The 25828-nt window shown below is 39.4% G+C and overlaps 6 non-coding genes and 1 gene segment (V, D, J or C); 4 read left to right on the plus strand and 3 right to left on the minus strand.

Moving 5' to 3' along the window:
* Positions 1-1865: 1865 nt before the first annotated feature.
* On the minus strand, positions 1866-2367 carry LOC131355720 (T cell receptor alpha variable 38-1-like; the record flags this gene model as incomplete). The annotated part of the segment is given in 2 exon segments: positions 1866-2161; positions 2328-2367. Coding segments are annotated over 2 exon segments (336 nt in total), but the record flags the coding sequence as incomplete, so codon positions are not given.
* Positions 2368-15251: 12884 nt separating this feature from the next.
* On the plus strand, positions 15252-15365 carry trnal-caa (transfer RNA leucine (anticodon CAA)). Its single transcript has 2 exons — positions 15252-15289; positions 15320-15365. It is a non-coding gene; the product is annotated as a tRNA-Leu (tRNA).
* Positions 15366-16105: 740 nt separating this feature from the next.
* trnav-aac (transfer RNA valine (anticodon AAC)) lies at positions 16106-16178 on the plus strand. The gene has a single exon. It is a non-coding gene; the product is annotated as a tRNA-Val (tRNA).
* Positions 16179-16839: 661 nt separating this feature from the next.
* On the minus strand, positions 16840-16911 carry trnag-ucc (transfer RNA glycine (anticodon UCC)). Its single transcript has one exon. It is a non-coding gene; the product is annotated as a tRNA-Gly (tRNA).
* A 121-nt stretch (positions 16912-17032) lies between these two features.
* Positions 17033-17105, plus strand: trnav-cac (transfer RNA valine (anticodon CAC)). The gene has a single exon. It is a non-coding gene; the product is annotated as a tRNA-Val (tRNA).
* A 254-nt stretch (positions 17106-17359) lies between these two features.
* On the plus strand, positions 17360-17432 carry trnav-aac (transfer RNA valine (anticodon AAC)). Its single transcript has one exon. It is a non-coding gene; the product is annotated as a tRNA-Val (tRNA).
* A 3546-nt stretch (positions 17433-20978) lies between these two features.
* Positions 20979-21050, minus strand: trnap-ugg (transfer RNA proline (anticodon UGG)). The gene has a single exon. It is a non-coding gene; the product is annotated as a tRNA-Pro (tRNA).
* Between the last annotated feature and the right edge of the window lie 4778 nt (positions 21051-25828).

The raw sequence follows: 25828 nt of genomic DNA on the forward strand, positions 1-25828 counted from the left end.
GCTCGTTAACTGTATGAAAGACACCTTTCCACAGAAGGAAGCAATCAATAAGATTCCAAACTCTCCATCATGGCCAAGACCAAAGAGCTGTCCATGGATGTCAGGGACAAGACTGTAGACCTACACAAGGCTGGAATGAGCTACAAGACCATCTCCAAGCAGCTTGGTGAGAAGGTGACAACAGTTGGTGCGATTATTCCCAAATGGAAGAAACACAAAAGGACTGTCAATCTTCCTTGGTCTGGGGCTCCATGCAAGATCTCACCTCATGGAGTTTCAATGATCATGAGAACGGCGAGGAATCAGCCCAGAATTACACTGGAGGATTTTGTCAATGATCTCAAGGCAGCTGGGACCACAGTCACCAAGATAACAATTGGTAACACACTACGCCATGAAAGACTGAAATCCAGTAGCGCCCGCAATGTCCCGATGCTAAAGAAAGCACATGTACAGGACCATCTGAAGTTTGCCAGTGAACATCTGAATGATTCAGAGGAGAACTGGGTGAAAGTGTTGTGGTCAAATGAGACCAAAATCCAGCTCTTTGGCATCAACTCAACTCGCCGTGTTTGGAGGAGGAGGAATGCTGCCTATGACCCCAAGTACACCATCCCCAGGTGACAGGACAACTGCACCGCATCAAAGGGACGATGGACGGGGCCATGTACCGTTAAATCTTGGATGAGAACCTCCTTCCCTCAGCCAGGGCATTGAAAATGGGTCGTGGATGGATATTCCAGCCTGACAATGACCCAAAACACACGGCCAAGGCAACAAAGGAGTGGTTCAAAAAGAAGCACATTAAGGCCCTGTAGTGGCCTAGCCAGTCTCCAGACCTTAATCCCATAGAAAATCTGTGGAGGGAGCTGAAGGGTCAGCCACAAAACCTTAATGACTTGGAGAGGATCTGCAAAGAGGAGTGGGCCCAAATTCCTTGAGATGTGAGATGTGTGCAAACCTGGTGGTCAACTACAAGAAATGTCTGACGTCTGTGATTGCCAACAAGGGTTTTCCACCAAGTACTAAGTCATGTTTTGCAAAGGGGTCAAATACTTATTTCACTCAATAAAATGCAAATCAATGTAGAACTTTTTTAAAATGTGTTTTTCTGGATTTTGTTGTTATTCTGTCTCTCACTGTTCAGATAAACCTACCATTAAAATTACAGACTGATCATTTCTTTGTCAGTGGGCAATGATCAAAATCAGCAGGGGATCAAATAATTTTTTCCCTCACTGTATGTGTATTCTACTTTGATTGTAGTAGGTTTGATAAGCAGCTGCACACCTCTTTTTCACTAAATCTGTGACTTTTTTCTTACGTTTCAACTTAATATGAGAATCCATCATTGTTGTTATATGCTATTTAGGACATGCAGAAGTGTCACGTGAAAGCTCGAAAGTTTTTATGAGCTTGGTTTTATTTTATTGTACAATAACAGTTTGGGGGATTTGATGTTATTGATGTTATTATGCTTTCTTTCTGCTTGTGCAGGTCTATTTTGAGAACATATATTACATATATTACAAACCATTCAAAACGTTTAAGAGATAATTCTGTTCTTTTCTTTTCTAATTGAATTACAAATTTTTTGGAGTGAATGAGTAAATGTGTGTGTGCATGATGCACTGTAAAAGACTGGAATCCCATCAAGAACTGAGCTGTCTCTAAATAATACATTTATTAAAAATAATACATGTACTAGTAATATAAACTTCTTTTAAATTCTGAGAGAAAAAGAAAGAGTCCTCCAAAATGCATATGTAAAATATTCTAATTTACCAGTAGAATTGTATTCAATATAACAAAACTGTGTGAAAGTCTTTGTACAGTGCAGCTGGATTTCCTGTCACTGTGGGCTGCAGAGCACAGTAGTATAGAGCAGAGTCTGATACAGCAGCAGAGGAGATGATCAGATCCACTTGTTTAGTTTTATCATCAACTTTAACAGACATTCTTGGGGGAGTGTTGGATTTTACATTTCCACTTTGAATAATATTAAGAAGGAACTCAGGTTTAGATTTTGGATATTGTCTGTACCAGTACAGGTAGTCTGATGTACCACTTGTTTTGTATGTGCAGGACAGAGTAACATCATCACCTTCATCTACAGCTTTATGAGGGAAATCTGGCTCTATTGAATCTGCCATGGAGTCACCTGTCATAGAGAAGAGAACATAAAGTTTTTAACCTTTAAATAATCAACAGGAAATACTTAAGTCAGACCCACACTCTGCATTTTCACACTGCATCACCACACAGACTAATATTTAATATAATATAGTTAATATTTCTGTAATAACAAAAAGTCAATGTTAACTCACCTAGTGAAAGGCACAGATACATGAATATAACAGTGAACATGATGACTGGTCTTAGCTCAGTGAAAATAGTGGAGATCTTTCTGTAATCTAATATGTTAACACCATAAAGCTTCAAAATTGCTCCACCCCACAGCATCACATGACAGTGTCACCAATGTTGTTGTCAGATTGTTGATTCTTACTGAAACATCCTGGCTTTACATTCAGCCTCATATGGGGAACCTGTCCAGAGCACATTTAAGTAAACACATACTGAAAGGAGGAAATCAAGTTTTGTTGTAAATCTGAAAAATAAAACTTTCCTGTACTCGTGATAGCATCAGAAGAAGAGAAAGAAGAGTAAAGGCCGATTTACGGACAAGTTTCCAGTTTTCAGTGTTTCTGACACAGCAGGTGCTTTTGTTTGTCACAGAAATGACATTAGATGAGTATTTATTCTTATGACAGTTTAGTGTTAAGTGGACAGTTGTGTTGTTTAATCAGAATGGTATCTCTGAAATTAGCTTAGGCACTAAGAGTAACCAGGGCAGGGGTTAGGATATTATATCAGCAGTATGTATGATAGAAGAACAAGTATACTCTATGTCACAAAGGTTTTACTGTGAAAAGTAGCTTCCATCATCTCAGAGAATGTGAGCAGGTTGTGTGGTGCCCTAGTTCTAGACCCACAATAAGATAAGTGACTGCGCCATCTTGTGTTCACTGAAGAGAAAAACCTTAACACACTAATAAATAAAGCCCTGCAAAAAGGTCATACAGCCACACATATATTGGATTTTTAATTTTTATTAGACCTTATATTTAAATTGTATTTACAGTTTGGGGTGTCATCCATTTCTCTCTTAAATACTGCTCGGTTTGTCACTGTATCTTTGTTTTTTATATTTTCTTTACGTTACTTAATACAAAGCAGAAAAAATAAATAATAAGGGAAAACTAAAAGGAAACAGATGTTGAACACGGTTGTAAAACTCAACAACTAAACTAAATTGGCCACTGAGAAATGCTTTATATTCACATGATATACTTTCTGTCCTATCAGGGGATTAAACACACACAACTGCCTTTAGATAAATTTACTTAGATGCTTGGTTATGAATCTCAACATAATATTTTAAACCAACATACTTTTATGAAATGATTCTTAGTCTTTTCTTCAAATGTTCTCACACTGAATACAAAAACAAACCAATGCAGTAATGAATGATCCAGTTCTAGTCAACTGTAGTGTTTATAAAATCTGATGACACTGATAATGCATGATGACAGGATAATGCTAGGTGAAGTGCAGGCCAGTTGGTGGGTGCATGTGTAAAAGTTTAGGATTTAAAATAAACACCATATAAAATAAATAACAAAACTTTACATCAGACGCACTTCAGCAGTTCATTATTTTCTGTGATTTTGTGCACCTTAGTTTATTAGCTTTTTTTATACCATGAATGGTCTTAGCTGAATGGAAATATTCTTTCTGTACTCTAATATGTTCATTTTATGAAGCTCCACCCACAGCATCACATGACAGTGTCACCAATGTTGCTGACAGATTGTTGATTCTTACAGATAAATCCAGGATTTACATTCAACTGTAGTTAAAGGACCTATATATATTTTAAGCAAACCCAAAGCAGGAACTATTTGTAATATACAGATAATAGCAACAATATAATTAAACAAATGTAATTATTCTAATGATAATTATACAATTGTTAAGCCATAATATAAAAATTAAACAAGTTTTAAATTAATTACACATTATATGTTTACAATCAGGCGGCTTAGTGGTTAGCATGTTCACCTCACACCTCCACGCGTCCATCTCCATGTGTCCTGGGTTCAAGTCTTGCTCCTGCTCACTGTGTGTGTGTGTGTGTGTGTTTGTGTAGAGTTTGCATGTTGCTTGGTGGGTTTCCTGCGGGTGCTACAGTTTCCTCCCAAAGACATGCTTCTAGGCTGATTGGAGTTCTGTAGTGTGTAAATGAGTGTGTGTGCACCCTGCGATGAATTGGCACTCTGTCCAGGGTGTATCCTGCCTTGATGCCCGATGATGCCTGAGATAGGCACAGGCTCCCTTTGACCTGAGAATAGATCAGATAAGTGGTACAGAAATAAAATGTTAAAAAGTAATCAGTGGTGTCTGCATCTACATCTGGAATATTCCAATCCAAAATAGTTTCTAAAGTATCTAAACCAGTGGTGGGCCATCAGTGCCAGCAAGGCCTTCTCTGCTGGCCTAAACAGCAGTGATCTGAATCACTGATTTGCATTTTAATATATTTTTCCATGCGTGTGTATTAAATTATTCCCAGTAGTCTATTCTCTACATTTCCTAGCTTTGCTCTTGGTTGCGCTGCTTCCAGTAATGATAAGAATGTTTATCTAATCATATTTCAGCCAGTGGCTGACATCATGTGTTGCCAGAGTGAAAGAAATCTGTCTTAAGGCCTTCAGAATGAATAGTGCAGGCGCCCGTAGCTTATTATAAGTGGCAATTAAAATTGTTACATTAACCAATCAGATTTCGAGTTGGCGTCATTGGCGCCATCTAGCAGGCTTACGATTACGTCAGCAATTTCCCGTCCGTTGATTGGACAACTGGAGTAGTCAGAGGCAGAGAACCACACAAACTAAATAAAATTATTTTAACTCACAATGACTGACAGAGGAGAAGAAATCGATTTGGTGGCAGACATCCTTACACATGCATTTTCAAGGCAGACTGTAATAAAATTGACTATTCCTTGTGAGGTGTGAAATACTCTAGCCTAATTTCTATTTTACTTTGCTATTAAACGGTTGAGGACACCAGTGAAGACCGCAGGACGCGGTAACCATAGTAACCAGTGATTTCCGGATTGGACCTAAGATTTCCAGCCAAGCTACAGCTTAAAACCCGTCCATTTAAAAATAAAATAAAATAAAATAGCAGCCCAAAATGCATACTGTGATAACTAATACATTAACAAACAGAAAACCCAAAACAAATGGGTAAGTGCAAAGGGCACTATATAGACACACACACACACACACACACACACACACTGACAGACCCACAGCACAGGCGATCTCACCCAGTGTCCAGCTCTTCAAGTCCTGCAGAAATCCGCGGAAGTTTTGATAATTTTATGATCATTCCTAAATATCATTCAACATTACATTAATAATATTGACTGTCAGATACTGAGCCAAAAGTGGTCACGTGATGAACGAACGAACGAATCAGACCCGAAGACGGTACTGACTGCAGAGCCGAAGTCTATGAGGCTGTCACGTGACGAGCAAGTTTCCCCGCACAGAACCAGATAGGATCTTGCGCACTTATGGTGTTCTAGATGGCTACTTAATTTACACCTTAACACGAAGCAGGATGTAAGCCTAAACATGTCCTGTTCTCCAAAAAAGATGATGTACTGTACATTTCCTCCCGCCGCCCCATCATAAGTGCTAGCTCAACTCAGGAATGGTTTACCATGGGGGAAAAAATCACATCATAGCAATGATTTTACTATTACTGCATCAGGCGATTTTTTAGTGATTGGATTTTAGGTTTGAGTGACTTGTGGCCAAGAGACAAAATCACTCTCTGTATGAAATCAAATGTACTCTTCAGAGCTGCAGGATACTCTAAGTTTAGATCATAAATCAGTCCAAAGAGCAGACACATTGCTTGTGGAAGATTTTCCACATCATCCACAACCATGGTACCTTCCAAAATGATAGCTGTTGTTTTGGCATCAAGATGCAGGGAGTAGGGTAGTGTTGCAGTTGCAGAGTGCTCGGGAATCACCAGTCAAAATTCCAATTGCAATTTCGGACATTTCTTCATTGTCATCACAGTCCTAAAAACAGGGCATATAGCAAAAATAAGGTCAAAGTAAGACACAAAACATCTTTTAAGAGCATATACTCACAGTAAAATGTGAAACAAAATTAATAACACTACAATATGTCTAAATGTACAGGCCTTTTCAATCAGGACACAGCAGTGGATGCAGGAACGAATACAGACATTCAAACCACTGCATGAAAAGACAATAAATCAAACGGAAGGCCAGCTATATAAATTAAAACCTATTCTAAAACTCACAATTTGATATTTGAAAAGTTATCAAAATACATAATTATGGAGGAGAATTGACTGAATTTTTAAAAAATTTTTCTTTCTTTCAATCTAATCTCCTTTCTGTATTTTATATTTATTTTACTGTACTTTCTTACCTCTTTTACTGACTTCATCTCTGTTGCATCTGTCCTTTATTCTTCCTACCTGTCTAAATTTCCAACCTCCTGTTTATTGTCCTTCTTACTATTGTTTTTCTTTCTTTTCTTTATGTATTATAAAATGTCTTCTTACTGTCTTTTTTTCTTAATTTATCTTTACTTTCTTTTCTCTACCCCAGGTGTAGGCAAGTTCGGTCCTAGAGAGCAGTCCTGCAGATTTCAGCTCCAACCCTGAAAAAAAGATTTGCTTGCCTGTAGCCTTAGTAATCCTGAAAACCTTGATTAGCTTGTTCAGATGTGTTTGATTAGGGTTGGAGCTGAACTCTGCAGGATTGCGGCTCTCTAGGACCTACCCCTGCTCTACCCCTTCTGTGTTTCAGTTTCCGTACTGTTTAGATCTCAAAACTGTTTAAAGAGCAGTTTGCCTGTCGAAACTACTTACAAAACAGGTCTTGTAAAAATCGGTGGGGTCCTCTCCAAGAAGGAATGGTAATCCATAGAGAACGGCTGTTCGTCTCACGTTGATGTTGGATTTCTGCAAAGTTATGAAAATTATTATTTAATAGCGCTCATGGCACTAACACAACACAAAGCAAAGAACAACAGCAAAAGCAACAGTTGTTTTAATATAAAAAAAAATTGTGATGTGTGTGAGGAGCTTACATCATTTTTAATCTGGTGCAAAATCTTCTTAAGTTTGGATAAAATTCTGTCATCATTCACTTGCCCTCTGGTTTTTCCAAACCTGTATAAATGTCTTTGTCCAGCCGAACGCAAAGGAAGATGTTTGTGAGAATGTCAGTAACCAAACAGATCTCATCCCCCATTTGCTACCATAATAGGAAAAATAAATACTATGGAAGTAAATGGGGGATGAGATCTGTTTGGTTACTGAAATTCTTACAAATACGTTCTTTTGTGTTCAGCAGAACTAAAACATTTATACAGGTTTGAAACTATCTGAGTAAATGACAGTTTTAATTTTGGGTGAACTATTTCTTTAATGATCCATAAAACCAAGAATATTTATTCACCTGACTCTGTGTGAAAAGGGCTGGCCACCTTTCCACTGTATTCTTCACTGCAGGTTCCTTCTCTATCAGTTCCTTTCTACACAAGGCAAATGTAGAATTCATGTTCTGGGCTAGTGCAGAATTAACATGACGTTTCTTCATGTCTTCCACCATCTCCTTCCTTTTAGACTCCATGCTGGCTTCATCTTCACCATCAGGGAAGTTCGGTAGAAAGTTGATTTCAAACCTCTTGGGACTTGTGATGTTTCTCTGAGGCTGCTGTCCCCTTCTTTTCCAACCATTTATGGATATCTCCAAACATCCAGCTTGATGCAGTTTTGAGTGGTAGTTACCCATTTTCCATCTGAGGCTATCATACCACCTATTCCGCCCCTTAGATGAGCTCTCCTGACACTTGTAGATATGTTTTATCTCGCATGTATTGTAGATTTCCCTGATGTAATCTGTATTCAACGTCAACAGGAAAAGTAGGGATCTCAAAATATTCTGGCCATGCAGTCCATAGACTATGAGATGAATGATCATCAGAAGCCACAGACAGGACTTCAGTGTCAGCTGTGTTAGGGGTTGTTGTCATTACAGTTCCATGTGGGCTTATCTGGCAAGTCAGCAATGTAGGTAAGATTCACAAGGGAATTGCTGAATTCTGGATCTTCATACTGAAGCTTTTCTTCAAGTTGCTCCATCAGGGAGTCAACTGTCTGTGGTTTCGCAGGAAGTATGATTTTTCTGATGTCATTTTCACAAACTATAACTCAGAGTACAGTCCTTGTCTCCATATTTATTCTCTCTACAAAGGTTAAAGAATTGGGTTGGTTTTCTTAAATTAAAGTAATAGCTTCAACAGAAAAACAGTTGTCCAATTGCATAATTCTAAACCCATCCTTTGAAAAAAATGATTTGAAAAGTTTCACTCATCCTTGTTTAAATGTACTTTAAAAAGTACACAAAATAATTAATAATTTAATGTGACATCTGCCATACAGTCCAAGCATTTAAGGCAAATAAATTGGTTTGCTGAGAAATCAACTTCAATATATAATCCATTTCACTGGATCAACCCTTCACATAGAATAGCATTTAACTGCTGCTCTCTCAGGAGTGCATGCAGGATATGACCATTTAAAGAAAATGAATTACATTTCAGTTTGTTTCTTAATAAACCCATTGATACTATTCAAACACTTGAAGTTGAATGAAATTATATGATGCTTTTGTGTCCTCCTGAAGTTTGAGAAGCAATGCTTGCTATCTTCTTACATAGTAGTCAGACATCAGCAATCAGAAATCATTTCAAAAATAAGCCTTTTTGTCTTCCAAGTAAGAATGAGAGTAAATAATTTTTCAATAATTTCAAGTCTCTTTAAGCTTGAATTATCATTCATTCAGCATATGATATAATGTTTGAGTGTAACACAGGTCCTTCCCCAAAGTTTATAAGAGTTCTGATAGTTTGGTGATTGTCAGTGATAGCACATGACAGCAAAGTTCAAAAGAACGCAGGTGCTGAATGTACCAACATGTCAGATCTTTACACACAAACAGAACAGCACTGTTGATGACAAGAATTTTGAAAAAACTGTCTGAAATCAGACAGGCCTGGAAAAGTACCAACAGATACAACCATATCTGGATTATACTTGATTCCATCATTGCTCACAGATGATGCTGTGAGGACAGGATATCAAGGGCCACCATGAGGGGCAGAAGTCTAATAAATGCCCAATTCTCATGGGCATTACCCCCAGTGGTACCTTATGAGGCAAATGTGCCTGGGATGATCTGAGGCTGATAAACTTTGTCTGAGAATTTGTAAGGTAACTGCTTGATAGCTTGAGTCAGGGATTCAAGAGATATTAATTTCCTTGATACCAAATCATTAATGCACAAGGACATTTCAGTAGGGATGACACCCTCCATAAGGTTGTGCATTATGTCAGGTGGAAAACCACCAACTGTGTGAAAATGTTCCAACCTTTCACTTAACACACAGCCACCTTTCACACCATGTTCCCGACCAGACCTCCTTCTCCTGGATTTCACTCCTCTTTGCAAAGCAGAACCGACATGGGTGCTCAACACTGAAACTCTCCTGTAGTCCTGCAAAAGAATGTGCACCTAGATTATCAGATGAAACAAAAAGCAAACTTCCTTTCAAACAGTCTCCTAACTGTTCAATATATACACCATGCTTTTCAAGAGTTTCAAGGTCCCTAACAAGTGGGTGCAAGATGTCTTTGTAACCATGATGTTAAATTGCACTAGCTCTGCATAAAAATGCTAGCTGAATTGACTGAAGTGATGAAAGATCTTTTGAGGAAAGGTTGGCTAGAACCCAATAGAGAGCAAATATTTTATGTTTCTTTTGAGAAGTGCCAAGGGGATTGGCAAGCTCAAATTCATCAAAATAAAGACCTAGGACAATCCTGAAGGTCTCAGTGTTGAAAAAGTCATTTTCTTGATACTGAGAGAATCCATGGCCACTTCCAGAACAGCGGAGACTCCCGGCACATGTGGCAGGGCATCCAGGCGATCACCAACTACAGAACATCACCACCTGCCTGTGACAGTGACGACTCCCTTCCAGATGCGCTGAACGACTTCTACGCTCGGTTTGAGGCACAGAACAACACAACAGCGAGGAAGACCATCCCTCCTCCAAACGACCAGGTGCTCTGTCTCACCACAGCTGATGTGAAGAGAACTCTATGCAGAGTTAACCCACGGAAGTCTGCTGGACCAGACAACATTCCTGGCAGAGTGCTGAGGGAGTGTGAGGAGCAGCTGGCATATGTCTTCACTGACATCTTCAACATCTTGCTGAGCAGCTCCATCATCCCAATGTGCCTCAAGACAACGACCATCGTCCCTGTGCCTAAGAAGTCTACGGTTTCCTGCCTCAATGACTATCATCCCGTCGCACTCACACCAATTGTGATGAAATGCTTCGAGAGGCTCGTCCTGAGGCACATCAAGTCACAGCTACCACCCTCACTGGACCCCTTGCAGTTTGCGTATCGTCCTAACCGCTCCACGGATGACACCATCACCACAACCCTCCATCTTGCCCTCACACACCTGGACTGTAAAGACTCCTACGTTCGAATGCTGTTCATAAATTTCAGTTCAGCATTCAACACAATCATCCCTCAGTGGCTGATTGAGAAGCTGAGCCTGCTGGGCCTGAACACCTCTCTCTGCAACTGGATCCTGGATTTCCTGACTGGGAGACCTCAGTCTGTCCGGATCAGGAACAGCATCTCCAGCACCACCACACTGAGCACTGGAGCTCCTCAGGGCTGTGTGCTCAGTCCACTGCTGTTCACTCTGCTGACTCACGACTGTGCAGCAATGCACAGATCCAACCACACTGTCAAGTTCGCCGATGACACAACTGTGGTGGGTCTCATCAGTAAGAGCAATGAGTCTGCTTACAGAGAGGAGGTGCAACATCTAACAGCCTGGTGCAGAGCCAATAACCTCTCCCTGAACGTTGACAAGACTAAAGAGATGGTGGTTGACTTCAGGAGAGCACAGAGTGACCATTCTTCGCTGTTCATCGATGGATCCTCGGTGGAGATCGTCAAGAGCACCAAATTCCTTGGTGTTCATCTGGCAGAGAACTTCACCTGGTCACTCAACACCAGCTCCATCACCAAGAAAGCCCAGCAGCGCCTCTACTTCCTGAGGAGGCTGAGTTAAGCCCATCTCCCTCCCCTCATCCTGACTGTGTTCTACAGAGGGACCATCGAGAGCGTCCTGAGCAGCTGCATCACTGCCTGGTTTGGGAACTGCACCGTCTCGGATCGCAAGACCCTTCAGCGGATAGTTAGGACAGCTGAGAAGATCATCGGAATCTCTCTCCCCGCTATCACGGACATTTACACCACATGCTGCATCTGCAAAGCTAACTGCATTGTGGATGACCCCACACACCCCTCACACACACTCTTCACCCTCCTGTCATCTGGAAAGAGGTACCGGAGCATTCGGGCCCTCACAACCAGACTGTTGAACAGTTTCTTTCCTCAATCCATCAGCCTCCTCAACACCCAGGACTGAACTGTAGAACAACTCTCTCTCACACACACATAAACACACACACACACTCAAGACTGAACTGTACAAAACTCTCTGTCTCTCTCACACACATACACACACACACACACACTCTCTCTCTCTCTCACCTGGATGGATACACTCACACACACACACACACACATAATTTAAATTGTTCATTACTTGTGGCACTACCACTACCTGTCATACGCTGCTATAGTTATACTTATGTTTATTTCTATTTGCACTACCTCAACTGCTGCTGTTGAATTTATTTTGCACAATATTTTTTACATCATTTCTTTTTATCTTATTTTATTTCACTTATATTCCATTACACATGTTCTTTTCTTTCTTTTCGGCACTAAGTGTCCTGTGTTTTTGTGTTGCCTTTTGTTTGTATTTATTATTTTTGCACTGTCTTGTCTTCGATCTGTTTGCACCTAGCTGCACACTGTGCACTTTATGTGGCTAAGACAAACTTCTGTCCTAGCTCTGTGTTTTTTTTGTGTTTGATCTTTATGTTGTATGTTTCTGTAGCACCAGGTCCTGGTGAAACGTTATTTCATTTCACTATGTACTGCGTCAGCTATATGTGGTTGAAATGACAATAAAGCTTCTTGAATCTTGAATCTTGAGTGCCATCTCTGTAAGTCTTAAATTCATTAACTAATCGATCATTGCAAAGAACCCTATATAGAATGTCAGCCCAGTTTAGCATTTTCTGCAACATTTGCAGAACTGGCACATAAGAGACTGACTCTGAATCAAGCTTGTATTCAACTGGCATGGCAATCAGAAATTCACTCTGAAAATATGATGCTCCTCTGCTTATTGTGGAAAGAGGCTCACCATCTTTCATTGTCAAGATGAAAGAAGTAAAATTTGATTTATATGTTGAATTATTTCCTGTGCAGCCAAATCAGAAACATGCAAAATCACCTGCATTTTGAGAGAGTGAGGCTATAATTTGAGAAAGAGTGAGGCTCCAACTGAGGACGCAATTCATCAAAGTTTTCAATCTCTATATCATTTATCTCCAAAAGTTCATCTACAGGATCAGCGCTCAAGGGCTATTCTTGTTGCACATTATCTACACTGTGTGTAGCAACATACAAGAGAACGTCAGATTTTAACTGCCTCTGATCAAATGCTCCATGCTCTCTACATTTATGGGAATTAAATGTAGAGTAGATATTGCTCTCAAAATTGCAATAGTTGTAGGGAAACTGCACAGTTCTATGATTTTTGAGATGCTGCCGCAAATGAGAAAAAAAATAGACTCTGTGCAGGGCGCCTCAAAACTGCAAAGTGGGCAGTGAAATATCAAAGGGATGTTATCACATGGACTGGATAGGCTACCATGTGCCTGATGTGAATGATGTTTTGTTAAGTGTACACTTATTGCATTAAATGATTTGAATGAGCACAGACAATCTGTGTAGAGACATGGAATTGGAGTACTTCTAGTGTAGCTTCCATGTTTTATTCTGTAGTGTTTCAACAGCTGAGCCCACTTTTCACACGAAAACAAGCAAAACCTACACTTCCACTGCATGAATTTAAGTCCCCAAAATAAGCATACACTAAATAAAAAACACAAAATATGGTACATGCTTGTTAATTAAGCTATCTTAATTCAGGCATCATGTTGTTCATTTCCATGTGAACCACACGTGCGGATCAAACGTTCTAGAAAGAATGTTCATAAAGGCCGCACAGGTTTTTACATATCATTAATGATAAACCATGAACTTACAACCGATTAAAATAGCTTAGAAATGTAATAAAACAAGTGAAACAAGTAAAAGTCGATTTTTGCAACGTAGCACTGGTCGCATTTGACATAAAACTACTTCAGTGTGCCTTTTTATGTCTTTTCCTCTTTCCACACAACTAGCAAATAAAATTGTATTTAAGTTGTAAGAGACACTGATGTTTATAAACAGATCATTGTGAGCATACCTAGTCATTCTACTACATCCCTAAAACGTGCTGTTCTTTGAGTTCTTCTTCGTCAATTCTCCAAACACCTGTGTTCTGTCACATTGCGCATGCATGAGACAAAAGCGTGTTTAAGAAATTAGAAGAGTAATTCTAATTGTGATAGTAATAATAATTGTAATAGTAATTGTTTCGTCCTATGCTGAAACTTAACCAAAGGCCAGTAAATATATCAAGCTCTGTTCATACAAATATGGTGGATTGTGATGTAGCAGCAGCTGATTGGCAATAAGCTTAAATCTTACTGGTTTCCAGGTTATTTTATAGCGCAAAGGGGAAAAAGACCCAGAACCTATAAATAAATAAATAAATACTCTTAAGTACTCTTAAGTTTAGTTCACACTACACAGTCTAATCAATTTAAATCAACAAATTTTCTAAAGTCAGTTAAATTTACAAGTTTTTCTTGAGTAGATTCAACAATTACTTTTTACAGTGCATGTGTTTGACTGGTCTATACCACAAAAAGAAAATACTGTATATTACTGTTAAATTCTATGGTAACCTGCTTAAGATTTTACAAGTATGTTACTGTATCGTACTGTTTGGAAAAACAGTATGTTGCTGTTAGAATTTGGATGTAATTTTACAGTCTGTCACTGCTCGAAGTCCATGTTCATAGCTTGATATTGGCTAATATGGCCCACAAAAATTAATTTTGTTATAAATCATGATCATTTCTGAAAGTAATTGAATGAAAACATTCAGGGGGAAAAACACTATCTTATCTCTATTATCCCAATAGGTGGCAAAATAAGTCAACAAACATGATTTAATATACAGTATTATATATATAATCATGATATACTGTGTAATCCCAGTTAAGTTCATTTCAGGTCCAGGTTGTAACAGTACAAAATGTGAAAAAAATATATAAGCACTTAAAAATGTATATTTCTTTGCAGTATGTCTTTCAATAGATTATGCAGTATGTTGGCGATATATCCATGTGTACAATCAGAATATAGTATGTAGATGCTGATAAATGAACGGATTCAAGAGGAAATGTGTTTTTTGGTCACTAATCTGGTTTTATTTCTGGCCCACTTGTTCATTTCTTTGGCATGTCCCATGTTATCTTTTCTTGGTGAAACTAGTTTCTCTGTTGTCCTGGTTTCATGGTTGTTAAATTTTTTTAGCTACTTATTTGGGTAAACAGGTTCATTACATAATTATAGATACTTTAATGTAATGAACGTGAACAGAGTCAGAAACTTTAATTTAATGAAATACTTTGCAATTGTAGATTTAAATCAATCATGAGTAACCGAAAGGAAACAGTTACATGGAGGAAACCTTTGAGATGACATGAGGAAGAAACTTTATGACTTTAACTCATTAGAGAATACAGGTTGTAGCTACTCAGGCAGTGAGGGCTTAACAGACATACATGAGACAGCGAAGGTTAAAATTCACAGTGTATTTATTTGGTGCACATAGGGAAAAAAAGAATCTTTGAGTACAAAATTCAGTGAAAATAGAAAAAGGAGCAAAATAGGGAAAACATGGTTACACAGCCATGGTTGATGGCTGAAAGGGGCTGAAAGGGGTCCAGGTACGGTGGAGCAGTGACGAGTGCAATGGCTTAGGGACGTCTTGCCTAAGTGTCAGGATGGCCGAGCGGTCTAAGGCGCCAGACTCAAGGTTCAAACCTTCCCCCTGATGTAAGGAGGATTCTGGTCTCCGAATGGAGGCGTGGGTTCGGATCCCACTTCTGACATGATCCTTTAGGGGCAGTGGTGGCTCAGGTGGTTAAGATCAGGGGTTCAAGCACCAGCACTGCCAAGTTGCCACTGTTGGGCCCTTGAGCAAGGCCCTCTCTGCTCCCGGGGTGCCCTGTGCTCTGACCCCAGCCTCCAAGGATGGGAAATGCGAAGAAAGAATTTCACTGTGCTGTAATGTATATGTGACAAATAAAGGCATTTTCATTTCATTTCTTCGGTCTCCAACAGCTTTGCCATGCTTCACTCCTTCACACCGCTTCACTCCTTCACATGGCTGCTCCACACGGCAGCCATGTGCTCCTCTGCTATCCAAAACATTGATGGTGCTGAACCAGCACAGTCTGTTCAGGTTTTTTATCAAGAAGAAAAACCTTAAAACATGTATCTTCAATTCAGTAAAACTTTCAATATAACAGAACTGTCAAAATTTTTGTACAGTGCAGCTGGATTTATGCTTTTTATATTCTTGAGTCTACTAAACTTTCCCTAGGTTCTACCTAGCTATAACCTTGCCATTTTAAAAAACATGTCCCCACCAAGAGATGTCAGAGTGACCATTTTAGCAATTATAAAGGAAACCCAGCAAATCTGTACACTCTATAGATTACACTGAGCACCTGCTTAGATACAGAACTGCTCTGAACAGCAGCTGGTCAGCGTATTTCTCTAATATCAGTAATGCCAGCTGTAATAATTGATTTATTTTGAAGATGAGAGCCCGAGCTGCTTCTTTATATTTTCTGTAGTGTAGTGGTTATCACGTTTGCCTAACACGCGAAAGGCCCCCGGTTCAAAACCGGGCAGAAACAACCCAAGGCTTTTGAGCTTTGCTTCAGTATGCGTCCACTCGTCCTAATCGGCACCCTGAAGGTGACTGGAGCAGTTTCTCCACAATGTGATGCCTAGTTTGAAATGCGCTTTAGTGCTTAGAAAATGAGCAAGTGTCTACTTCAAATCAAGCAGCGCGTAGGGGCTTTTGCTGCAGGCCGCAAGCCATCACTTACACCGCAATTGGAAATCGGAAAGAGCTCTCACCAAAGAACTCTGGCCAAAGCCTGTCAAATGCAACTGGTGGACTTTGCCGTTCCGTTTTGACTTTCGAGACCGGGCAGAAACAAGCCTTGAGCTTTGCTCCAGTAAGAGCCCACTTGTCCTAATCAGGACAAGACTAGAGCAGTTTCTCCACTATGTGGTGCCTAGCTTCAAATGGGCTTTAGTGCATGAACAAGTGTTTGCTTGTTCGAGTCGAGCAACAAGTAGGGCTGTTTTTTTTTTGGCCTCAGGCAGCAAGCAACCACTTAGAACAAAAGTGGAAATCACTTGTGGAAAGACCTCTCACAAGCAGAGAAGCCTTCGTCACACTCTTGCCAAAGCCTGCTAAACACAGCTGGAGGACTGTCCTGTTCCGTTTGCCTTTTCAAGGGCGGCCCTCGTACATTTGCCACGCTCCAACATGCGGTTTAAAGGTCGTGCGTTGGCCGGGAATCGAACCCGGGTCAACTGCTTGGAAGGCAGCTATGCTCACCACTATACCACCAACGCCTGTGGTTGTGTACTCATTACTCGGTTGAAGGAACGCTTAAGCCTTTGTGTTGATCGATTATTTATTTATTTACTTACTTTGCGGTTCCCCCGCCGAAAGGAAACGCTTTCCTTCGCTTCTGTTTCTGTAGTGTAGTGGTTATCACGTTCGCCTCACACGCGAAAGGTCCCCGGTTCGAAACCGGGCAGAAACATCTTTTGGTGGTCAGGGGCTTGTGCTTTGCGTCGAATAAGACTCGAGTATTGCGCTCTGTAGCACCCGTGCCTTGGGAACAAGCAGAAACTGAGATCCGGCCCCACTCCCACATAGTTTCTGTAGCGTGACTGTTTTCACGTTTTCTGCTCATTTGCGCTGGCGAACAAAAGTCTTGATATTGTCTTTTTTTTGTTTTCTATTTTGGTTTAATTGATTTATTTTGAAGATGAGAGCCCGAACATTTTCTTTGTAGTTTCTGTAGTGTAGTGGTTATCACGTTCGCCTAACACGCGAAAGGCCCCCGGTTCGAAACCGGGCAGAAACAACCCAAGGCTTTTGAGCTTTGCTTTAGTATGCGTCCACTCGTCCTAATCGGCACCCTGAAGGCGACTGGAGCAGTTTCTCCACAATGTGATGCCTAGTTTGAAATGCGCTTTAGTGCATAGAAAATGAACAAGTGTATACTTCAAATCAAGCAGGGCTTAGGGGCTTTTGCTGCAGGCCGCAAGCCATCACTTACACTGCAATTGGAAATCGGAAAGAGCTCTCACCAAAGAACTCTGGCCAAAGCCTGTCAAATGCAACTGGTGGACATTGCTGTTCCGTTTAGACTTTCGAGACCGGGCAGAAACAAGCCTTGAGCTTTGCTCCAGTAAGAGCCCACTTGTCCTAATCAGGACCCTGAAGGTGACATACTCACAATTTGCTACTTTTTAAAAAACATGTGTTCATTCATATCTAAGAATATTGTATTTTGCAATAATAAAAATGTTTACTCACCCAGTGAAAGCCACAGATACATGAATATAACAGTGAACATGATGACTGGTCTCAGCTGATTGAAAATATTCTTTCTTTACTCTGATATGTTAACATCATAAAGGTTCATGAAGCTCCACCCCAAAGCATCACATGACAGTGTCAGTGATGTTAGTGTTGATTCTTATTGAAACATCCTGGCTTTACATTCATTTGGAACCTGTCCTGAACATGCAGTAAACAAACAATAACAGAATGAAAGATTTTTAATAAGGAGAAATATTTATTCCATTTCATAACATTAATCAATAATTGAATTAGAAAATACTTTGTTGTGTGGATTATAAATAGTGCATCTACTTTGGGACATTTAGGGTTTTTTTTGTTTATTTTGAAGCCTGTTTGTTGTCCTGCATCTTCAATAAACAAGCTACAGTTAGTCCAGAATGCAGCCGCCAGAGTTCTTACCAGATCAAGAAAATATGATCATATAACCCCAATATTATCATCCCTGCACTGGCTACCTGTTAAGTTTAGAATTGACTATAAACTAGCTCTACTCACATACAAGGCTCTAAATGGTTTAGCTCCCACCTATCTATCCAGTCTTCTAACACATTACAATCCACCACGCTCTTTAAGATCACAAAATTCTGGACTTCTAGTAGTTCCCAGAATATCAAAGTCCACAAAAGGGGGTAGAGCGTTTTCGTATTTAGCTCCAAAACTCTGGAATAGTCTTCCGGACTGTGTTCGGGGCTCAGACACAGTCTTCCAGTTTAAATGTAGACTAAAGACTTATCTCTTTAGCCAGGCATACATCTAACACTTCCCATAACCTTGCACTCCAGTACATCTGATTAAATGCACATTCAGCTAGTACTGCTAATATTATGAACAGCAGCTACACTAATGCTGGTCCATTGTTTCCTTTCTTCTACCCATCCCGAGGCATACAGAGACTGTGCCGGCTCCAGTGGCATCCGGAGATGGACCAGCTCCAGCCGGGTTCTGCTTGTGAGGATTGGGATATTCAAGCAGCGCCATGGACAACAACCTCCTTATTGATTCACATAACACTATACACATGCTGTATCCACATCACACAATTGTCACCCAAATGAGGATGGGTTCCCTTTTGAGTCTGGTTCCTCTCAAGGTTTCTTCCTCATACCATCTAAGGGAGTTTTTCCTTGCCACAGTCGCCTCAGTCACCTCAGGCTTGCTCACTTGGGATAACATCTAGGACTGTTTGTCTGTTTGTCTATTCATATGTTTGTTGTTTTCTTATGTGGTTTCTCATGTAAAGCTGCTTTGAGACAATGCTCTTTGTTAAAAGCGCTATACAAATAAAATTGAATTGAATTGAATTGATTGCAACAGACTGGGATGCAAGTTCATATCAGCAAACCTTGTCAACAAGAGCCTAAGCCTTTCAAACCTTTCCTGGGTTTGGATCTTGAATCACGTCTGGTAATGGAAGCATGCGTGGTACAACCATTGCGACCGCCTGCCAGAGTGCCTCTCTTTCCCGACCTGGCAGGCCTCCCTTGACCACAGCCCCACAACCCTCCAAGTGCATGGGTAGCATCGCCAAAAAAAACATGGTTATTAATTAATGTAATTAATTAACTGATTAAATATGATTGTGATAGTTAAAACTATTGATAAACTGATGAAAATGAATTACCTGTAACTAGAGTGAGAATCAGTGGTATGTATCTCACTATGTACAGTAAGTTGTATAGTTGATCCATTTCTGAACACAGCTCTGTGAGGATTCTGTATAATAGTGCTGTATGTGCTGAACTTTACACGTCTCTAGAAGGCCACACCCAGGAAGTGATGCAGTTTTAGTGTTATTTTGTACAGATCACTTCACAGTGTCAGTGACAGAAATCTAGAGTCATTATGGCTGGTGTTGTATTTCAAGATTCATCATCTATACAATACTATAAGCCTTTATCTGTTTGTGTGGTTTTTAAATTATTTGTACATTTATAAATAATTATGATAATTTGCTGTGGAAAATCATAGGAAACTGGATCCAGATTTAAACAAAATCTCTCATAAGTAAATTTGCTGTGTCTATAACCAAAAGGTAATTAAATTCAGTTCAATTCAATTCAGTTCACTTCATTTTTATTTGTACAGCACTTTTAACAATGGACATTGTCTCAAAGCAGCTTTACAGAAATACAGAAATTCAGAATAGAAATTACAAAGTTGAAAATTAACTTTACCCCTAATGAGCAACTCTGAGGCAACAGCGGCAAGAAAAAACTCTGTGAGACGATATGAGGAAGACTCAAATGTGAACCCATCCTCATCTGGGTGATACCAGAGAGTGTGATTATGAATAAATTACCTTCTAATTGTATATTATCAAACATTAAAAGCAGCAGAGGAGATGATCAGATCCACTTGTTTAGTTTTATCATCAACTTTAGCAGACAGACGTGGTGGCATAGGGATTTACCTCCACATGGAGTGATGAAAAAAAGGAATTCAGGTTTAGATTTTGGATGTTGTTTGTACTGTTGTAGGCTGTTTACTGAACCACTGTCTTTGTTGCTGCAGGACAGAGTAACATCATCACCTTCATCTACAACTTTATGAGTGAAAAGTGGTTCTAATAAATCTGCCATGGAGTCACCTGTTATAGAGAAGAGAACATAATAATTTTTTAGTTTTGAGCTATATAACTCATATTCTATTTTTTCTTAACATCACACAGGCTAATTAATCATTAATTTATTATCTCCTTTCTGAAAAGATCAATGTTAACTTACCTAATGAAAGCCACAGACACATGAATATAACAGTGAACATGATGAATGGTGTTAGTACAATGACAATATTCTGAGGTCTTTCTGTACTCTATTATATTAATATTTCAGAGGTTCATGTCTCCACAAAGTGTGACATTCTCCATCCCGCTCCCTGTATTCCAGAGATAGGCTCCAGGTTGGAGCTTTAATTTTCAGAGGTAATTACAGTGGGATTTGAACCTCCTTGGACCTCTGGAGAAACAAGCTTCCAAGCGAGAACCAAGCCGGCAGTGCAAGTTTCCATTAGTTTTATCCCACCCACTCTATTCCATGTAAAACCAGGGCTCGTCCGGGATTTGAACCCGGGACCTCTCGCACCCAAAGCGAGAATCATACCCCTAGACCAACGAGCCAGGTCGTCCCTGTTCAGCTTGCTGTGTGCCAATGGAGGTTCACTGTACTCTGTAACTCTCTGTGACCTTCCAGTTCATATGGACTGGGGTCCGAGTAAAAGGAACTCGGTTACACAAAGTCAAGTTAACAATAAAGCGAGGGCTCCTGTGGGATTCGAACCTTTTTGGAATGCAGACGCTAAGTGTGAACCAAGCAAGGAGCTCTTGCCATTGGGCCAAATATATCATTAATCTCGGTGGACATGAAGATCAAAATCAATTCTTGTAGAACAAGCTTACTTTAGTGTCAGGTGGAGGTTTCAGTATAGGTCAAGTTTACAGGATTGTAGCTTCTTTGCTGGAAACTGTACTGTTGCTCCAGTATAGCTTGGTGAATATTATGAGGCTTCAAGTAGTTTCTGTGACATTTGCAGTAAGTTTAAAAATGATTCCAGTTGGTAATAAAATTGAATTAGCTGGTTGCTAATGAAACTCAGGTGGCTGGTGGGGTATGGTTTGGTAACTGTTACAAGGTCTCATCTGTTCGATAGGGTGACACTAGGAAGCTGTAATGGAGTCCCATGTGGTTGCTATGGATTTTAAAAAATATTTTAGTATGATTTATGTCATTTACAGGGTTGTTACTGTAGTCTTAGATTTCTGTTCTTGGTGAACAGGAATGAAACCCGATGTGGTCTTTAGCTGTTGTAGCTCATCTACCTCAAGAATGGATTATGGAGCACTATTTCAGTAGAGCTTATTTATTTCCTGATTGTGTGATGGAAACTGTGTTTTTATTTTCCACAATTCTTATTCTTAGTTATACATACTTTCAGGTATCCTGTAATTCTCAAAAATATATTAAAGACCCTGCAAAGACACACATGATGAACACATTAAATCTCATGCTCAGTAAAACAAACAAACAAACAAGCAAACAAACAAACAAATAAATTAAAAAAAAAAAAAGTCAAATCAGCTGCTTGTCAAAAAAGTTTACAATATCTAAATTTTCCAGCATGTGATCTTTACACTGTCATTAAGTAAATAAACCATCACACCTGCCACTATTGTTTATGAGAACTGCACTTAATACTGCAGAGGGAGTGAACATGTGGCTTCTTCAAACACACACCTAACTTTTCTATCTGTATTTGGATTCACTTAGAATGTTTTGTCTATTCAATTCAAATAAAGTATTCATATATGGTTATATACATACATTTCTATTGGATCAATAATCAGAATGCTGATGTTATGCATAGCTTCCAGTCTTTTCTTCTTATTGTGATTCTTTAACACTTTCATGTTTGAGGTCTCTGTAGGTTTTTGGACAGTGAAGTTGACTTTCCTGTCACTGTGGGCTGCAAGGCGCAGTAGTACAGTGCAGAGTCTGATACTGAAGCAGGCGAGATCTCCAAATCCACACGCTTCAGACTCTTATGAACTTTAGCAGACAAATGAGGATGAGGAGTATCACCTGTCTGATTCCCTCCCGATTCCGTCAACAGAACGAGGAATTCTGGTGCTGCATTGGAATATTGTCGATACCACTGTAGATTGTTCATAGAAACAGTGTATTTATAATCACAGGAGAGTGTAACTGCTTGCTCCTCTTTACCATAGACAGCAGAAGATGTTGGAGTAATGCTGTCCTGTGTGCTCTCACCTGAAGAGGACATTTATTTCAGAATATTATCATTTTATATTATACAGTATACATACAGTACATGCTTACAATCTAAAACACTCACACATGGAAACATTTCTTTATTAGTTATAAAACATTTAAACATGATATATGGGGATATATAAAATATAAGCTTACCTATGAACATGGTAAAAAACAGAAACACAGAAAACCATCATGTTTTAATTTCCTCTGTTCTTCTGAAAGTTTCCTTTTTATGTTATTGTAAATGTCAAGTTTCCTTCTACTCTGTCTTCAGTGAAGCATCTAAGCATTTCTTGTGTACAAAGCCTCAACTGTAGATTCCCTCTGTTTTAACCAATCAGAGTGCAGGATTTGCCACATTATGTAAAATACACACACATGTTCTAAAAGAATATAATGAGCAAAAGATTCATATATTTAGTTCCTGTATTTCCTATTTCTATGAACTTAAACCTTTTCTAATCTACAAAATATATTGTTGCAATTACAAACAATTCTTATTGTGAAATTAAATTCTTCAGCAGATTTATAGTACACCCTTAAAGTCTAAACAAAACACCAGAGGTACTGTAGTGATTGATAGGATTTGAAAAAATTCCCCATAAAATTATAATAATATAAAACCCCTAACAAGGTGGTGTTTGAGAGCATGTGCACAAATACATAAGCATCTTGTATTAAGCTTCTGCAGTAATTCAAGTGTTTCAGTCGGACTGCACTCCACACACCATGTATCTGTGCTGAAGCTTTGTTCAGGTTTAATGTTCATGGCCACTTTAACACTCCACATGGTTCTGTTGTGTCCAGGTCCAATCAGGTTCAGTTCTAGAGTATTTTCATGTCATGTACTGCCATCTGCAGGAGCTGAATTTAAATAGACACATACATTATTTACATCAAGAACCATCAATATATTTAAAACAAAAGTATTGCTCACCACGCTGGGAATAGTTCCCAGTTTCAATTCACAGATTCATTTGGAATCATTACAGCATTTCAGCATATCAGAACACAAGAATAACCCGTCTTTTTCTTTTTTATCTGTATTTCTGACATTAACCTAGACAAAAACAAGTCCTCAGATTCAGCATCCTTAAAGAGACAAATTTGCTGGTGTGCTTGTGATTATTGTCCTTTAATATGACCCAGTTTCAGCCCAACATAAGCTCATGGACAGTCTTACATTTGTCTCAAGAATATTCTAATATAAAGTGGAGATCATCAATGTCCAAATGATTAAAAGTTTTCTAGAGCCTGTGGCTGCAAAACAACCGAATCCTCACCCCTCCACCAACATGACACTTGGTATGAGGTGTTTGTTGTGATAAACTCTGTTTGACCTTCACCAAACATGAAACTATGAATAATGATTAACCATCAGTCCAAAAAAAATATTGTTCCCAAATTTGTTAAGATGCTGCCATGTTTTTTTGGAGAGAAAGGGCTTCTTCCTCTCACCTCCTCCATGAAAGCCATATGTGGAGGCAGGACTGAGGTGGAGCACAGGTTTGTGAATGGAAGGTGGTGCAGGGAAGAGTAAGTGCTGTTTCCACAGGTCAGGGTCGTAACACTTAAGACCTGGGAAATGCAACTGTGAATGGATTTTTGCTGATCCATTTAAAATTTGGCAGACATTGTACATCCATTTAACTGAAAATACAAATGTTAATACACAATTTCCATTTTCATTTCATTTTCACTCAATCTTGATGAATTTCATTATGATCAATAAAAGGAAAGCAAATTTGACTAACACTTTTCTTATTCATCCATTTTAACTTCTTGTAACTATACAATGGAATTATGGTCTGGAGTGCTCACATTTTGTTCTGGATCTTAGTTCACATTTGGTAAAGTAACATACATTTATACACACAGGTATAATAAACACATGAAAGAATAAATGAATGTATGAATGGAAAAAAAATTACAGGATATATAATTATAGGATATTGTTTGTACCAATAAAGCAGAATGTGCAATTCTGGTCCTAAAGTCCTGGGATCGTTGTGCAGACCTGTCAAGGGGAAAAAGAAGAGAGATATTTTAAAATGTGACAATTGAAATGTTACAAAATCAATTTATACTCATCTGTGGAGTGCTTGAGCAATGTAGGGACAAAATATGAACTGTAACAACGTATGGAATGGGAACTTGTGCAATAAATTGTGTGTTTGTGTGTGTGTGTTGTGTTGGTGGGTACTGGGAAGGTGTAGAAGTAAGGGAAGGACATTGCCAAGAGCCTCTCCAAAGTCTTCACCATCTTCTTCTCGACATGCTGCCCGAGGAGATGCCTAACCGTGCTGGCTAAAGCTGGCGAGTCGGTGTAGAGCTCCAGGGGCTGAGAGAACAGTACCACAAAAAGGCCTGTAAGCTGATCCTATCAACAAATTACACAAACACAAATCCAGTGTAATGTCACTGTCTTAGAGATACAATGCTGACCATTTGTGTAACGTGGCATCAGAAGATATTTGAACACTTACAATAAGCACTGTGAAGTAGATCTTTGCTCCAGGCTCCCGAACGTCTACATCCCACTTGATGAGCGCAAGCAGGCGCTCCGAGAGTCCTCCCTGAAGCTTTAGGAAAGGGAGAAGACAAGCTCCATTAATGTCAGGGTTTAAAATATGGGAAAACAAAATGAAATAAAATAGATCCTGTTCTCAAACTACATTCAAGCATCGCTTTTAAATCTCCCGATAAGACGCTTACTGGCTGAGGCGTTAAGCCCTTCGTGAAGTATCCGCAGAGAAGCAGCTCGTAAAACACGTCCACGAGGTTGTAGTGGTAGGCCTGCAGAGAGCAGAAAAGTTACAAAATGAAATTAACTTTACATAATGGAGTCCTAATGGAGTTCTCTATTATCAAAGTCTTTCAGATTTAAACAGCTGTCATGTTACACAGGCATTCATAAGCTTACACAGGACCCGGAGAGCTCTGCTTTGATGGAGTCCCGATGAGAAGGAGTCCTCAGGAACCGAATCGGAGCCACGGAGGCCAGCTGTACGCCAACTGCATCCTGTTAAAACGTAAAAAACAAAAAAATCTCTGTAATTCACTTATGGTGTTCTAGATGGCTACTTAATTTACACCTTAACACGAAGCAGGATGTAAGTCTAAA

Source organism: Hemibagrus wyckioides, linkage group LG07, assembly GCF_019097595.1.
Source record: "Hemibagrus wyckioides isolate EC202008001 linkage group LG07, SWU_Hwy_1.0, whole genome shotgun sequence".
In the NCBI taxonomy this organism is placed as follows: Eukaryota; Metazoa; Chordata; class Actinopteri; order Siluriformes; family Bagridae; genus Hemibagrus; species Hemibagrus wyckioides.